General features: G+C 37.4%; 1 protein-coding gene across 1 annotated transcript in view; it reads left to right on the top strand.

Annotated features, from left to right (window-relative positions):
- Positions 1-16,351, top strand: part of corin (corin, serine peptidase) — a 156,458-nt gene that overhangs the window by 122,666 nt on the left and 17,441 nt on the right. Inside the window, exons 13-17 of the mRNA XM_062981623.1 lie at positions 371-478; positions 4,088-4,201; positions 6,977-7,087; positions 8,865-8,994; positions 15,361-15,483. Of these exons, the coding sequence (XP_062837693.1) occupies positions 371-478; positions 4,088-4,201; positions 6,977-7,087; positions 8,865-8,994; positions 15,361-15,483 (586 nt within the window). The remainder of the gene's footprint in view (positions 1-370; positions 479-4,087; positions 4,202-6,976; positions 7,088-8,864; positions 8,995-15,360; positions 15,484-16,351) is intronic.

The raw sequence follows: 16,351 nt of genomic DNA on the forward strand, positions 1-16,351 counted from the left end.
GATCTGATTTTCCTTAGTTGTGTCCAAAAGCTAATACCGGAGACAAATTGTTCATATAATTCAATGTTGCCAGTAGGACACCTACCAAGTTGTTTAAGAAGCTCAGTGTTGCCAGTAAGACACCCCTTTAAAATGAATGATGTTCTCTTTCACATTCATAAGCATGCACAGAGAAATCTATTAAAAAGCAGAAAACTAGAATGAGGAGTGGTGGGGCTGACAGCTGAGCCAGCATTTGAGTTGCTTTCTTGCATATTAGTATTTAATAGGTGCAAAGCTGAGAGACAAGTGTGCTCTCTTTTAACATCTCTTATTCATCCTGATGTGACAAAGCATTGTAACTGACTCCACTTTGTAATTTTTCTGGCAGAGTGCTCACCCAGTCACTTCAAATGTCATTCAGGAAGATGTGTGCTGTCCTCTAGAAGATGTGATGGTCAGGCAGATTGTGAAGATGACAGTGATGAAGAGAACTGTGGTAAATGAAATTTTACATTCTGTTGTTTGCTGAAACAAGAATTATTAACCCACACTTAAACAGTATTTCCCTTTTTTGCAGTTTTGGACCTTGTTTTATATAACAGGTGTAGTGAATGTATTCTATGTATTAAGTTATCATTCAACCTATTTATTTTCAATTACTTGTTATATTACCATAAATCTAGTTGTTTTGACTCCCTGTATATACATTTGTATAATTCTTACACACAAACAGACACATGCAGATTATACTTCTAGATCTCTTCAGGTTATTTAACCATCAGCATATGTTTGGATTATGGATATACCATGACTTTCTATTGTGTTTCGCACTGTTGATATTCTATCAAGAATGGAAATGAAAGATTATTTCTGTGTGTAACAAAAATATTTTACATAATTATCAATTATTTTACTAAGTGTATTCTTACATCCTTTTGCTGAGATGAGCTGCTTTAAAAATACAATATGTAGAAAATACAAATATAGCACTGTGAAATTTCTTAATTTCTTCCACATGACAAATAAAAAATTTAATATCAAAAGACTCACACTGTTACACAAGAGTTCATCTTGAATTTATTATAAAAAACAGTTACTGATTAAAGACACTTGGAAGAGACAGAAGTAAGAAATCTGACGTTTCTTCAGTTTTTATTGTGTACAATGTTTCATAAATATATGTTGCTCCTATATTATTTACCCGCTTTCTTCTTCCTCTCCATACTAAATTCTAAATACTATATTCTGCTGCCCTTTCATACTACGTTCCATGAAAACAACCAAATAAGTAAGGATGTTTTTGTATAGGGGTTTGAAACAGTAAAACAGAAAATAGTTCTGTGGTATATCCACCCTTCTGAAGTATAAAATCAGATACCACAATTTTACATTTCAAAGGCAGACCCATATTAGCTTGTCTTAATCCAGATTTCAAATAGTGCATTGATATGCACATTAAATTTTAGACCCACTGCAAAAGAATTTTGATAGAAGGGATACATTGTGTGCTAATATGAAAACCTGTGAGCATTTTCAACTTCTGTGGGAAATTCTTGCAACATTTGAATTGGGCTGGAGATGGTTTTCCTTGGGAATGGGCATAAACTTCGTAAAAATATTTAAAGTATTGTGCTTTTAAAGGAAGTATGGAGGAAGAATTAACTTACAGCAATTGCCTGCTATAAGAAAGCTAGAAAATGTAAGGTCCTCTGAATGTCACAATTCACGTGACCAAACTCTGCTTATGGTGAAGGACGATGTGAAATGTATGTCCCAGCCAAGATAAACTTGAGCAATGAATTATGACTTACGACCACATCACATGGGGTACTTTTCAGCGGCATGCACCATTCATTTATACTTTTGTGACAGAGTCTACTGGCTCCCATCCCACAAAATAGAGCCACTTAGAATCAAGGAATCATAAAGTTGGAAGAGACCTCGTGGGCCATCCAATCCAATCCCCTGCCCAGAGCAGAAAAATCACATTCAAAGCACCCCCAAAAGATCCATCCTCTGTTTAAAAGCCTCCAAAGAAGGAGCCTCCGCCACATTCCGGGGCAGAGAGTTCCATTGCTGAACAGCTCTCACAGTTAGGGAGTTCTTCCTAATGTTCAGGTGGAATCTCCTTTCCTGTAGTTTGAACTTTTGGTGGGGCTCAGTTGAAAATGTATAGACAGACCTGTGTGGTAGCAACATGGAAGGTTTCCCATGTTGTATGGGGGGAAGCTAGGTGGCCAATGCCCTCACCCCCCTGGGATGTGGTGATGGATGATGGTGGGCGTGGGCTGACGGTTTCCCCATGACTCCTGACGGGCACAGCCAGAATCGCCACAATGCATAGCAATTCTGGTGGCCCATCTAATGAGATCGTTAGGGCTCATCCACACTGAGCACTTCAGTCTAGAGCAGCCCTGGATTCAGCATTTTCATGCTAAATCTAAATTCATTGTCAAGGGGGCTTATGAGCCTATTTGCTCTTCTGTGACATCCTGCATCAAACCTCTTCTGTGTTTCCACTGCTGCTCCTAGCCACACAAAGACTTCTGTCCAAGCTTCTGGGCATCAAAGGTGCCCCTGCTGATGGCAGAACAGGCCCGCATGACCAACATGCGTAGGAGTTGCTCCCTGATGTTCTTGAACTGAAAAACTCTCAGGGTGGACCACAATATTAAAGCAATCAATACATTATAATAAAAATCGCAAAAACCAAAGCAAACAATAAAGGCACACACTATTGGTGGTTTGCTCCCTTTCATTTGGTTTGTTTGTATACATTTTATTTTTGTTTGCCTATGGAATATTGAATTGGGCTTATATTACTCCATGTACTTGTGCCTTGAGTTGTTGTGCCATTCACAGTTACCTGAGAATAATCAGTTTTAAATATGTTTCTGGAACATGGCCATACAGCCTTAAATATGTTTGTTCTGATCTAACATAGCTAGGACTATACTTTTAGAGACTTCCATTTATTTGGTTAATGTATTTGGACTCAGAGCTGTAGCCAAGCCGGGGGGGGGGGGAGTAGGGGTTCACCCCCTGAAAAATTTCAGGTATTTTTTTTAAAACCTGGTTTACTCATGAATTTTAACAAGTTAACCAAATCCCTATGAGTGTCCACTGAAGTTTATCTGTCTTGAGTGTCCACTGAAGTTTATTGATGGAGCCTGATTTCTAATTTATATTGCATTATGGAACTACTCTTCATGATTTGCTAAAAAAAAAAAAAATCAACCCCCCTCCCAATTTTTTCTGGCTATGGCTCTGTTTGGACTTAACATATTTTAGCCATACAATTAAAATGTGTTTAATAATATGTGTTTTAAATGTCACTGCATTCTTTGAAAGGCAAGAGCTTAGTCCATCTCAGGAGAACCTAAAAGAAGCACCAACCCCTTCTACTTTCTCCATTGTGGCACCATGTCTGGCCTTTTTAAATGCCTGGGCAGGGAAATAGCGATAGTGGTCAGGAGCGGCAGGCCTCCTGAGGTGGCACTGCTGCTTTCTCCTCTCCTCAGCTTTCCATAAAATTCATGATTTTGGCCCCAAAATCTGCCTGGGTTTGATTTATATATTAATATTCTCTTAAGCTATCAAACAAAAATAGTAATAAATCACTAAAATAAATGAAGAGACAAAGAATGATTAAGAGTCTGAAAATTTAAATTAAATATGTACATAATCCACTAGTAAGAAAGTGGAAAGTCATTTCTTTTATTGTAGTTTATAAGTTATTTGTTAGCCTCTGTGTTAGTAGATGTTATTTGTTAGCAGGTAAAAGCCTATAGATACTGAGAAAGGTATATATTTCTGAGAAATGCCTTTTCTGTAACGCACTACTAGTACTGTTGCATGTACAAAGACACTGAACATTTTTAATTGTGCTTTTTGTCTCTACCTCTGATTGAGTATGTCTGTTAATCAACTCTGAGCTTCTTCTGGACTTAGACAAATATTTTTTTACCATACCGTGTTTATACAAAATTCCCCTTTCCTGCCTCTGATCCTTTCCTTCTGAAATGGAGTAACATAGTTGTCTCTTTTTATATTTGACTGATTTGTCATTGGAACAAAATATAACACATGTAATTGTTTCTTCTAGGATGCAAGGAAAGAGGTCTTTGGGAATGCCCAACAAGCAAACTGTGCATCAAACATACAATGATATGTGATGGATTTGCAGATTGTCCTGACAATGCAGATGAAAAAAACTGCTGTAAGTGCTTTATACCACAATGTTTATATTGTGTGCTGTGTACTTTTTTCTCATGGCATACACTGTTGCTGCTTGCTCTTGCTGCACTCAAGTCCAGAAGCCAAGGTTAGAGTCAATAACATATTATGCCCTTGAACTCTAACTAAAAAGCAGCGGGTAGCTGTGACCTTCAGACCTTTCTCATGGACTTCTGGGAAGGTTCAGGTTGGCCACCATTGGGAAGGTGATAAACATGACCAGATTGATCTTTGGGCTCATTCATTTACTTTTATCGTAGCTCTCCTTATTTTCTTAAAATTCATTTATGTATGGCTGTTTCATTTGTACGAGGAATGTCCAAAAAGCAGGTTTCCCTATGCTAGGATAAATCAAACAACGGTTGAAAAATTACAAACAAAATGCATTTACACTCGACAGTGTTCCTTCATTTCTCAACATAGTCCCCAAGTTTCTCCAGGCACTTCTGAAAATATGGTAACAATTTTTGTATGCCTTGTGTATACCAATTGCAGAACTTGCCTTTTTGGTCACAGAACTTGGTTTCTTAAGAAGATGAAATCTGATTGATGTGCTAGAGATTTTTTTCATAACAAACTAAGAAACTGAACATATATGCTCTTGGTGTATAAATGAACCAGGAAGACATTTTTGTGGGATGTGTATGTTGTATTTTTAACTTGACTGTTAAGCTTATGATTGTACAATTTTAAAATCATTTTAATATGATAATATGTTTAATTGTGTTTTAACATTTTATTGTCAAGTTATTCATGTTTTCTTGCACTAGCATTTAAAGGTGCCTTGAGTTTTACATTGGGAGAAAATCAGGATAGAAAACAAGCAAAGAAACAAACCAACTGTAAATTCTAATCAAAGAATCTTCTTTACATACTGACTCCATAAATTCTACAGTCTGTATGAACATTAATTAAACTAAGTAAATATTTAGATAGGTTTCAGTTATTTTGCTTTTAGAAGAGCCAGTACTCTAAAATGAGCAGAAGAAATCTTTTTCTATGCTTTTGGGTTTTTTGTTCATTTTGCAGTCATCCATGGAGCTGTATCAAAATTTCTCTTCAAACCGTCATTTTGTTTTGAACTTTTATTTTATTTTCATTTTGCTTTCTGCCCCACCCCTGTCTTTTTATATGCCATTTACTGTGTCTTTGTCATGCACTTGTAATGTCTTTATTGTGGGTTATTTGATGAATTGCTTGTTGGGATTTTAGAAGGGTTGGTCAGTTTATTCTGCATAGAGGAAACTCACATTAGGGAGGGAAATTGTGCATCAGATTTAGATTCCACAATGTTGGAACCACAGCTATGAATATGTAAATAGGAAAAAATAGAATTGTTTCTTTCTTCCCATGACAAATCTTCAGCAAGGTCCCCCATGACCTTCTGACAAACAAACTAGTCAAATGTGGGCTAGGCAAAACTATGCTTAGGTGGATCTGTAATTGGATAAGTAATGGAACCCAAAGGGGGCTCACCAATGCGTCATCTTCATCTTGGAAAGAAGTGACAAGTGGAGTGCCGCAGCGTTCCGTTTTGGGCCCGGTTCTGTTTAACATCTTTATAAATGACTTAGATGAAGGGTTAGAAGGCATGATCATCAAGGTTGCAGATGACACCAAATTGGGAGGGATAGCTAATATTCCAGAAGACAGGAGCAGAGTTCAAAATGATCTTAATAGATTGGAGAGATGGGCCAAAACTAACAAAATGAAGTTCTACATGCAAGAAACTTTACTTAGGCAGAAAAAAATAAAATGTAAAGATACAGAATGGGGGATGCCTGGCTCTACAGCAGTACGTGTGAAAAAGATCTTGGAGTCCTCGCGGACAACAAGTTAAACATGAGCCAACAATGTGATGTGGCGGCAAAAAAAGCCAATGGGATTTTGGCCTCCATAAATAAGAGTATAGTGTGTAGATCCGGGGAAGTCATGCTACTCCTCTATTCTGCCTTGGTCGGACCACACCTGGAATACGGTGTCATTAGGAAGAACATTCCCAACATTCAGAAGAATTTCCTAACTCTGAGAGCTGTTCAGCAGTGAAACTCTCCGTCCCGGAGTGTGGTGGAGGCTCCTTCTTTGGAGGCTTTTAAGCAGAAGCTGGAGGGCCATCTGTCAGAGGTGCTTTGAATGTGATTTTCCTGCTTCTTAGCAGGGCATTGAACTGGATGGCCCGTGAGGTCTCTTCCAGCTCTATGATTCTATGAAACACTGCACAAACACACACACACACACACACACACACAAAAACGATTTGTGTGAGATCACAGATGACAACTTGAAGAGCTACAGTTGCAGGTATGCAACCTGTCCTTCTTTCTCTTATGAATTTAATTTAAGATCAACCATTAATTAGTAAATAGAGCTTTTCTTTCTGATTTAAAAATTGATTTAAATATAACTAAACTGGTAGAAAACAGTGCCTGAAACTTTCATTCATCAAGGATTGCAGACACTCCTACAGTTCTCAGAATGCACAGCTTAGCATGATTGGTAGGTGTGGTAGGTTATATTCAGAAGAAAGAAGTGGCAAAACCACCTCTGAAAAAACCTATGACAAATTCATGAGGTGTCCATAAGACAACAGGCAATGTGAAGGCACAAGCACACAAAGAAGCTCAAAAGTAATCATCACACTCTTGTTGAGCAGGCACTATCCAATTTCCAAATAATTTATATGTTTTTACTGTTCTTTAAAACATTATTTTTTCTTTGCTTAAATGTTATTTTATTTTAATTTACATTTTCATGGCAGCATTTTGCAAAAAGGATGAGATTACATGTGCCAACCATGATTGTGTGCCTCGTCAAGCTTGGTGTGATGGGCAGATACACTGTGTTGATAAATCAGATGAATGGGACTGTGGTAAGTGTTGACATCTACATTTTTGTCTAGAGATCTTAATGCGGAGCTTTCAGAGGTTGAAAACACCTTGTCAATAAATAGTTGTTTCTGGAAATTTACAGAGAAGAGCAAACATGCTTTTCTAATACTACAGTGGCATGATAACATATACTAACATTTTCAATGAAAAACATGTGAATAGGGAAGAATCTTTGGGCAAATATTTTTTTTCTAATCTGTGTAATACAATCAAATTTCACCCTCCTGTCTATGTGCATTTTTGGAGACAAGCAATATAATATTCTGGCATAATAGTTTCCAAGTATAGAGATTTTTTTTCTCAGACCTGATTCTTTACAAGTTCTATAGCCACGAGGATACAGTTCACTGTGGAAAAAACCCATAGAATAACCTGTTCTTGGAATGACTTTTTATTAAGTTGAAACAATGCAATAGCTGGGGTCAGATTCACATTTGTCACATTCTAGAATATTTCGCTGATTTCAATTTACTTTAGAATTGTGGAAGAGTTTACTTTTCTGTCATCATTAAAATATGCACGGAAACCCAGTTTAGATAATTAACCAGACTGTGTGGGCCCTTCTACACTGCCATATAATTCGGGATATCAAGGTGGATAATTCACATTATCTGCTTTGAACTGGATTATCTAAGGCTACACTACCATATAATCCAGTTCAAAGTAGATAATCTGGATTTTATACAGCTGTGTATAGATGAACAGTATTTTTAATGGATATCCTAGCAATCAAAGCCCGGATAAGAATTTTGGGCTCTAATTGCTGGAATATACATTAAAAATACCCTCTATCTTGTGGACTACTTTTGGGATATCCTCCAATCAACACAGATATTGTACAAATGAGCATACTCAACTTTCACTCAGAAAGGTATGCCATTGGAGTCAAGCTACTCCAGGATTAAGTTTGGTCATTTGTACAAATGCATTGTATCAGCCTGTATTGTCAGGAGTATCTGTATGGTAAAACTTTCTGTATTCACCAACTTCTTTTGGCAATCTCATATGGATTTGGAAATCTTTAAGGGCCCATCCAGACAGGCCTTAAAACTGAGACCTGCCTGATTTTTTACTGGGGTGTCCAAACGACTCCCCTGGTAAAAATGAATTAATTAAATTAATTAAAGACCAGGATCTAATGGGGTATTGGTACTCACCCCCAGGTAGTTCAATGACTACCCAGAACTATGCAGGGGTGAGTCCCCATTTGCCATCCCGAACCTTTTGGAATCTTGGCACCCACCCCCTCCCCCAGCCTCCAAAACAACCCTTAAAACTTAAAAAACCCAGCTTGCTGCCATTAAGGTGCTCCTTACATCCTCCTGGCAAGATGAAATGATGTGCTATGAGACCAGGATGGAGGAGGAAAATCCCCCCCCCCCCCGCGTCTCCTAGCATGTCATTTTCTCATGCCAGGAGGACCTAAGGAGCACCTTAATGGCAGCCGAGTAAGGGTTTTTAAAAAAGGTTTTAAGGGTTGTTTTGGGGGTCTTCGGGGTGGCTGCATGCCATCTGAGTAGTTACCGAGATGGCATGTAGCTATCCTCCACAGGAAAGCCCAGGCTTTTTTTGGGGGGGGGGGGGATGAGGATGGGAATCCACACCAAGGTGGGTTTCTTAAATCCACTTTGGCACAGATTTTACTGCTGTCTGGAAGCGCCCCAAGTGATGTGGAATCAAGTGATATGATTCTACTTGTTTGCTTGCCCATAATCTCTCATTGGCATGGTAGAGTTACATTCTCTTTTGTCTTCACAGTAACCCTGTCTAAAAACACAAGCTCCTTGATGTTCCTAACTGTTCAAAGGTCAGCTACCAATTACCACGTATGCGCTGATGGATGGGAAGAAAGTTTAAGCCATTTGGCATGCAAACAAATGGGTTTAGGGTAAGGTCAGTAGTTTGTAGTATTGATAAATTTTCTGAGTGTGACTAGGTGGTTGGCTAGAAGTGTCATGGTGTTGGTTTCTATTTCTGCCCATTGAGCACAAGTGAAATTCTGATATTTATTACTCTGTGGGGATCATTTTGTTCACCAGATTAATAGAAACCCTGGGAAACTAATTCTATTGATTGTATAATCATGTTCAAAGTAGCTTGTGTGTTGTAAATAGCTTATTTCCACCCTGTAATTTCAAGTGTAGTGGAATCAAGTATAGTGGAATGGTATGTCTATGGCAGCTTTTGCTGATTTTTATCTATTGCGGATTAAGGGTCCAGTAGATCCTCTGAATGTCTGATAAAGACAATAAAGCATATTTGAGTTTTAATTGAGTTTGAATTTTATATAATACAGTGATGCAAGAGCTTTTGTGCAAATAATATCCAGGCTTGACTATTTCTTTTTTTAAATGCTTGAGAAACATAAGTAGTTCTCCAGCACCATGAAGCTACTCTACCATGAACTTGTAGAATAGCTCCTAGAGATCACATTTCAGAGATTATTTCTCTATTACACAATTATGATATTAAAGATAGCTGCATATTTCAATCAGTACATCAATAAACTGAACCTATAGTTGCCAATTTGAAACAAGCCACTTTTAAATCATTGGAAATGGAAGTTAAAGGTACTTTCACAAAGATAACTTTGATACTTTGATTTTCAGTAGAGACTGAAAAAGAAAATATTAATTTCTCTTCCCAACAGTGAATAGTAGTTTTTGGTTATTAAATTGTAAATGACCTCAAGTGTTATTTCATAGTGTTGAAAGCTGCTGAAACTTTGGTATTGAACTATTTTACAAAGATAACCACCTGAAGCCAAACTCTGTCAAGACACAGGTGTGTGCTTTCCACCTACATAACCGTGAAGCCAACAGGAAACTGAAAGTTACTTGGGAAGGCCAAGAGCTCGAACACTGTTCCCATCCTAAATATCTTGGTGTCACCTTAGATCAAACACTAACATTTAGGAAGCACTGTATGAATACCAAGCACAAAGTAGCTGGACGCAATAACATCCTGCGGAAACTTACTGGCAGTGCATGGGGTGCAGACCCACAATGAATAAGAACATCAGCCCTGGCCTTATCTTACTCAACTGCTGAGTACGCCTGTCCTGTTTGGCACAAGTCTGCCCATGTGATGGGAGAGTTGAACCCCTAGCCCCCCCCCCCCCCCCTATACAGCCTTGGGTTGCTTATATAACTGTGTGAGGGCCTTCACCTGTTTTGCTACCACATTGTGAAATGCGCTCCACTCAGAACTATAGTCCGTTCCCATTGCAGATATGAACATTTCTCTCTGTTTCCTTGTTCTCCAGATCCTCCCTATGCTTAGTTCATATCATATTTCATATTATCTTTCCTGCATTTAAATTTATGCACTTTTAAAATTCATTTTAATATATATTTATGTTTATACATTTTGCGCAGTTCTGCCCATTGATATGAAGTATATGTGCATTTGGTCGATTCTTATAAAACACATGCATTGTTTTGTGAGTATCGTGTTCGATTGAAACTTATTATAAATCTCACAGATGTTCAGGTCTTGAAATAATAAATGTTTCTTTTTGCAAGAAGTCTTGTGTGGGGCAGCATAACTGCTTTCATCTTGACTGTCATATCCAAATTCTTTTCCATCCCTAGTTCCTACTATCATCCCTTTAAATATATATTTTCAATCTGGATTTTTTTTATTTTACACTGTTGTATTGTTATGGTTTTAACTGTGTTTAAATTGTTTTTGGTATCTGTTAGCCATTTTGATTGGTATTTCTGTATTGAATGGGGAAAATAAATAATAAAATGTCATAACATACTCTAAACCCACAATCTAAAACTTTAGCACCAAAAGAAAAAACATCAATGTATTATGTGATCATTCAAACAATACGTATTATTGAAGCATCATTCTTTCATATACTGCCAGAGGAAATACCTTTCCTTTGTGGATATGTATATGGATGAGCACCAAAACATCTTGCCTAGTTTGAACAGTAGTACATTTAATCCATATATTAAAGTTTCCACATAATACCTTTGTCTAGCATGAAAGTGTTTTCTGTTGGGGGAAAACAGCTTCAATATGCCTTATGCCATGACAGACTATAGTTAAAACAGCAACAGCAAAATATTATTTCAGAAAGAACTGCCCAGTTTTTACACAATAATAAAAACAGATCTTTTATATCTATCCAGTTGCTTTGGGGGTCAAATTTACAAGATGCATACCATAACGTTAAACATATGGATAAATCTAATGATAGAAAAAACATATATATGCTGAATGTGAATAATAGTTGTTTGTTCTGCTCCACAGTCGCACAAAGTGGAGGATTTTTCTAGGTAGTGCCATCTTGCCAGGTTGTTTTTTGATCTGGCCACTCCACCTCTGAGTCTGTTCAAGGACTTCCAAGTTGCCCATTCTTGGTTTGCCCCTGGAGGAAGACCCTCATGGGGGGGGGGGGGGCATCCATTTGGGATTTCCTGGTTTAGCTACCCAGAAGGATACTCTTGCTATTGCTGGAGGAACATTAAGAAGAGTGGTGGTTCTCATGAAGCTTTTCCTTGATTTGAGTCTAATGGGAGGAGGTTGATAGCCATGCAGAGGATGGCTTTCACAATGTTCAACCTTATCTGTCACAGTTAGCAGCAACTTTCCATCACACATCCGGGGGGGGGGGGGATAATGTCAGCTAGCTGTAGAGCTTATCAAAAAGGTTTAAGATATCCTATGATTATTCTGCATGTTTCGTTCAGTGCTATGTTCACTTGCTTTGCGTGGACAGACTTGTGCCAAACAGGACAGGCATAGTGATCTTGTTTGCTATGTGTTAATCTTGCTGTGCATCTTATGATAATAATATAACAGTGTGTTATTTCTAGGTTAGTTAAGAGTGCAGTAAACAGACAGCTATATTCAGTCACAGTTCATTAATGTTCAAGATCTATTTAATGTATGTATTAAAAACATATGCGTTTGTAACATTCACATTTTACAGTTATAGTTGTATACTTAAAATGTGTGTGAAGTTAGAAACAGAAGTGGCACAAAATGGTTTTTCTTAATCCAAAGTGAGGTGAAAGACTTGCAGAGGTCAATAGCAAAGTAGACAGAGGAATTTAAAAAAATTATAGTCAGATGAATTTATTGGTTTTGTTTGTTTATTTGTTTTCTGTTGTAAATTTAAGTTGGGTAGTACCCATATAAAATATTAGAAAGGACATGTTTTGATTCAGTCTCATTGCCTTTTAAATCAGTGAGTGAACTGAGTTGAGTGACTGAATACTTCAATGAAATGTTAGTATCCACTGAACCACCAGCACACATTAATAGCATTAACATTTAAGTGTTTGCATGAATAGCCTTGTAACAGAGAACGTTGAATATAAAAGGAAACGTTTAGTTAACCAAAGGCAAAGCAAATCGGAAACTAGACTTGCAGATGTGCCAGATCTGATTATTTCTTTCTGAATCATTTTATAAAACAGACCTGATTGAAATACAGTCTGAGATAGTCTTCTGTCTGAATACTTCTCTTGATTACCTTAAGGAAAATAAAACCTTCCACTTTGTGAATACTTCTGATAATATCTTGTTATAAAGGCAGTGGGAATTGGGCGAATGGATACAAAATGTATAAAGAAGGAATGACCAGGAAAAAGAAACCCATGGAGGGATAAAATACAGAATGTGGTTGCTAATGTTATAGCAAAACAGTAATATATTAGACAGATACAAAGTAAAATGAGCTACTCTAAGTCATCAGAGAAAATTCATTCTGTGTATTGGATTTTCTCAGTAATTGTACAATAAAATATCTCTTCCAAGTTTAGCAAAATCCCTGTAGCATATACTACCGGTAGTGTTGTGCTTTTGTATGGAATTGGTGTTCACTTTGTGTAGTTTCATTCATGTCATTTCATTTTCGTATTTGGTTCCCACTAACAAAAATAGGCCGGCTATATGACACGAATTTTCATCTGGCTAACGAAAAACACAAACAATTTTGTGCCATTGACGGCAATGGAAGGACTTCCGAGGCTCATCCCTTCCCCCCCCCCCTTGGTTTTTGGGCTAGAGGGGTGAAAATCACCACACAGAGGGCATTTCAATCTCTTTTAGCCCAACTTTTAAAACGTTTGGATCTTTCCCAGAGTACTATTGTTGTTATTATTATTATTATTATTATTGTTATTATTATTAACACCCATTTCCACACATCAGATGTAATGTGGAGGCATTCCTTTCCCAGGCTCAGCTTAGATTCCCAGAGTAGCTATTGTTTTTAATATAATGAAACAATAGCACGAAGGAAATGAAGGAAATTTTTTGTGCACATCTTTAGCATATACACAAATAAGATGTAATTCAATTGGTCATTTAAGAATTGTATTACACGGTGCTTACCTCATGTGGAGGCCACAGGAAAATCCTTGTATGCAAGCACTGTACTTAGGAAATATAATGTTCAAAAGCATTTTCAATGTCACATCTGGCTGTCTGTCCTAGAATCTCCTGGAGACAGCAATTTTGGTTTGCAAATTGAACATGTGCTGATGTGAAGACAGACTGATCATAAGACATCTATCCCTTTATGAGTCTCTCAGTTCGGGCTTAGTGACTAAGATTTCTGTCCCATTTTTCCCCCCTCATGTCACATATCACCTCTAAATATACAAGCAGAGGTTCCTGTTAGTTCAGTCTTCAAAGAACAAAGTGTATATAGGTCCAATTCATATCTCTCTGGTGGCAAACTTCCTCATTTATTTTATTTATTGTGTCAGAAGCAAATTGAGAATATAGCTGTAATGTATTAAAAAAATTCCCACAAACAACATTTTAAAGCTTTGCATTATGCTAAATTTCTTTGACAATAATCTGGCCACTTGGAGTGCCTCTGGTGTTGCTGTGAGAAGGTCCTCCACTGTGCATGTGGCAGGGCTCAGACTGCATTGTAGTAAGTGGTCTGTGGTTTACTCTTCGGCACACTCGCATGTTGTGGACTCCACTTTATAGCCTCATTTCTTAAGATTGGCTCTGCATCTCGTGATACCAGAGCACAGTCTGTTCAGTGCCTTCCAAGTCACTCACTCTTCTGTGTGCCCAGGAGGGAGTTTCTCATCTGATATCAGCCATTGATTGAGATTATGGGTTTTTACCTGCCACTTTTGGACTCTTGCTTGCTGAGGTGTTCCTGCAAGTATCTCTGTAGATCTTAGGAAGCTGTTTCTTGATTGAAGTAATTGGCATGCTAGCTGATATCCAAACAGAGGATGAGCCGGAGATGTCAATGCCTTGGTCCTTTCATTGCTGGCTGCTACTTCCCGGTGGATATTAGGTGGCGCAATACTGGCTCAGCGGTGTTGGGCATAGACATCTTGTGATAATGTGGCATGTCTCATTAAGAGCCACATCCACTATTTTAATGTGGTGAGATGTATTCAGCCCCCTCATGTCCAGGCATTTTAAATTTGTGTTCTAGTTTTATGTGTATGTGTGTTTACATTTCTTGTACGTTTCTTTTTTATTTTGTGATTTCTATTTTATTTGTTATTTTAAAATATAAGTACCACCCTGGGGTCCCTTCTTTTATGGATGAAGGATTGTTTATAAACAAAGCAAACTAGCTAAAATGCATAAGAGAAGAAGCAACAAGTGCTGGAAATGTAAAGAACAGGAAGGAACTTTCTTCCACATGTGGTGGACCTGTAAAAAAGAAAGAGAATTCTGGGGCAAGGTACAAAAAACACTTCAAAAGAAATTTTTCATTTAAAGATACAAATGGAGCCTGAATTATTTTTATTGGGAATGACAAATAACCAAACAAAATCATTAAACTATAAAGTATTGCACTACATGATAAGAGCAGCAAAAACAGTATATGCACAGCTCTGGAAGAAGCCAGACCTCCCAATAATAGAAGCATGGATAGTTAAAGTCTTTAAAATAGCAGAAATTGACAAATTAGCAATAATGAACAAAGAAAAAACACAAAAAAACTTTATAAAGGACTGGGAACCATTTCTAAATTATGTAAAAATGAAAGAATGAAAGGAAAGAAAGCAAGCAAGAAAGAAAGACAGAAAGAAAGACCCCCGACCTATCCATGAGTCATATCAAAATCAACCTGCCCTTGACTTATGCATGAGATTGAGTTGTAGATAAGTATATACAGTATTTTGAACTCACTGGGAAATATCATATTTTCATTTTTCAGATTTTTAAATCAATAAATGTATAAATAAATGTTGATATAATGTTTATATATGCACATACTAAGATAATCTGGATGTCTTTATTTCAGAGGACCATCTGTAACAGAAATTGTCTCAGAGTATGAGCAACCCCATCATGAGAAATGGCTGAATTTGCATTCTGACTGGGAAAGCAAAAACATATCCACGTTACATGCACATTTGGTGACTGGGTAAGAAAAATAGCTAGCAATTTATGTTGCTACACTTTATATGGAGATTAATTTGTATCCAATAGTATTCATGTAACATGGGGAATTGGCTTGTGAATGCAACTCTTCACACATATATCCTCTTGCTTGGAGGAGAATGTATAGAATAACTTGATTGTCATTGTAAAATGAAATTAAATGTTTTCCACAGCACACATCACAAAAAACCCACACCTATCCCTCCACCCTCCAACCACAACCGCACAGCCCCCAATGCCACATCAGTGCGAAATTATTGAGTTCAATATAGTCTCAGCTCTAGGATAAAAGCTATCTCTCAGTCTGTTTGTCCTTGTCTTTGTCATTCTGTACCATCTGCCAGATTGTAATAATTTTAAAAAAAGAATATTCTGGGTGTGATGGATCCTTAAGAATGCACTGAGCTTTCTTAAGGCTGCTGGACTTATAAAGTTCTTCCAAAGAGGGGAGAGGGCAACCAATGATCCAATGGTGCGCAAACGGTCACCACTACCACACTTTCAGACATGAGACATCAGAGATTACTTACATGTATGCTACATTTGTGTGCTATAATTGCACAATGTGTGGGCCACAACTTTATTCTGATTCTATATCTGAATGTCTTTTCTGACGATCTCAGTTGGCCCACAAAAGTTGACCCATTAAAATGGCAGACATTCATATCCTACCTTGATTCTTGTGTTGATATAAGCCACAGCAGTCTATCATGGATTGCACAGTGATTACCTATAGTGTTATATTACTGTAGTGCTGCCTCTCATTAAATCACAGTATGTGTGTATGTATGGGTATAAGTAAGTAATAGTACCACAACTTACAATGATTTAAAATTTGGTGCTAGAAAGTT

Source organism: Anolis carolinensis, chromosome 5 (assembly GCF_035594765.1).
Source record: "Anolis carolinensis isolate JA03-04 chromosome 5, rAnoCar3.1.pri, whole genome shotgun sequence".
Classification (NCBI taxonomy): Eukaryota; Metazoa; Chordata; class Lepidosauria; order Squamata; family Dactyloidae; genus Anolis; species Anolis carolinensis.